At 46.2% G+C, this 1,357-nt stretch overlaps 1 protein-coding gene across 1 annotated transcript in view; it reads left to right on the top strand.

Annotated features, from left to right (window-relative positions):
* Nucleotides 1–1,357, top strand: part of UTP4 (UTP4, small subunit processome component) — a 47,769-nt gene that overhangs the window by 24,852 nt on the left and 21,560 nt on the right. Inside the window, exons 6-7 of the mRNA XM_012806142.1 lie at nucleotides 582–753; nucleotides 858–949. Of these exons, the coding sequence (XP_012661596.1) occupies nucleotides 582–753; nucleotides 858–949 (264 nt within the window). The remainder of the gene's footprint in view (nucleotides 1–581; nucleotides 754–857; nucleotides 950–1,357) is intronic.

Raw genomic sequence — 1,357 nt, 5'->3', positions numbered from 1 at the left:
GAGCCCCGGCTATTTTTTAGAGACTGGATCTCCCTCTTTCTCAAGTTCGTCTTGAACTCCTGAGCTTAAGCAATCCACCCACCTTGGCCTCCCAAGTCCTGGGATTACAGGTGTGAGCCACCATGCCTGGTGCTTACACGTTTTCTTGGCTAATAGCTTTATCATGTTAAAAATTTCTATGAATGAATATGATATGGATTTCCTTGTATAGATCATTTCTTATGTTCTTTAGATGGATTTAAATTTTTTCTCAGATCTAGTACATTTCTTGTTTATTCCTAGCTGTTTTATCTCTTTGGTTGCTATTTTGATGAGGTCTAGTTTATGTATACGAAACTTAACAGTTGGATGTGTATATTGTTCATTTTGTCAGTAGGGGGCACCTTGTCATCTATAGCTGAACTTTCTTGGCTGACAAATTTGTTAGCTTAAAGGAAGCTAATTGTGGACAATTGTGGACCTCCCTTCTAATTGTGGACATAGGTTTTTCCCTAAGCTGACCACAGAAAACCTCAGGGACTATTTTTCCAGTTGGACCCTGTTTTGATCACATATACCTCCCCTATGATTTAATTCCATAGCATGAAGACAGTTTTGTGGTGGGCACAGCCGAGGGCACAGTATTTCATTTTCAGCTGGTCCCTGTGACTTCAAACAGCAGTGAGAAGCAGTGGGTGCGGACAAAACCATTCCAGCATCACACTCATGATGTGCGTGCTGTGGCCCACAGCCCAACAGCTCTGATCTCTGGAGGTGAGTTACACTCCTGGTAAGGCCGCCTCCATTCTGTCCATCTCTAGTTATTTTCATTCAGGACTTCTAATTCTGCATACCTTCTCCCCTTCTCTCTGCCCCAGGCACTGACACCCATTTAGTTATTCGTCCTCTCATGGAGAAGATAGAGGTAAAGAACTATGACGCTGCTCTCCGAAAAATCACCTTTCCCCATGTAAGTATTATCCCCCATCCCCCTGCCAACCCCTCATCCCCTATCCCACTGTCCCTCTGTCCCAGGAGATGCTGAGCACAGGTCATGGTTGGACACAGCGGCTCACACCTAGGACCATAGCATTCTGAGAGGCCAAGGCGAGTGGATTGCTTAAGCTCAGGAGTTCAAGACCAGCCTGAGCAAGAGTGAGACCCCATCTCTACTAAAAGTAGAAGAACTAGCCAGGCACTGTGCCAGGTGCCTGTAGTCCCAGCTACTCAGCAGGCTGAGGCAGGAGGATCACTTGAACCCAGGAGTTTGAGGTTCCTGTGAGCTGTGATGCCATGACACTCTAGCATAGGCTAACAGAGTGAGACGTTGTCTCAAAAAAAAAAACCCCGGCTCGGCGCCTGTTGCTCAACCGGCTAA

The sequence above is a fragment of the Otolemur garnettii genome, unplaced genomic scaffold, assembly GCF_000181295.1.
Source record: "Otolemur garnettii isolate 467f Iridium unplaced genomic scaffold, OtoGar3 scaffold00047, whole genome shotgun sequence".
Lineage (NCBI taxonomy): Eukaryota > Metazoa > Chordata > Mammalia > Primates > Galagidae > Otolemur > Otolemur garnettii.
This window is presented reverse-complemented; position numbering and strand designations above follow the sequence as displayed.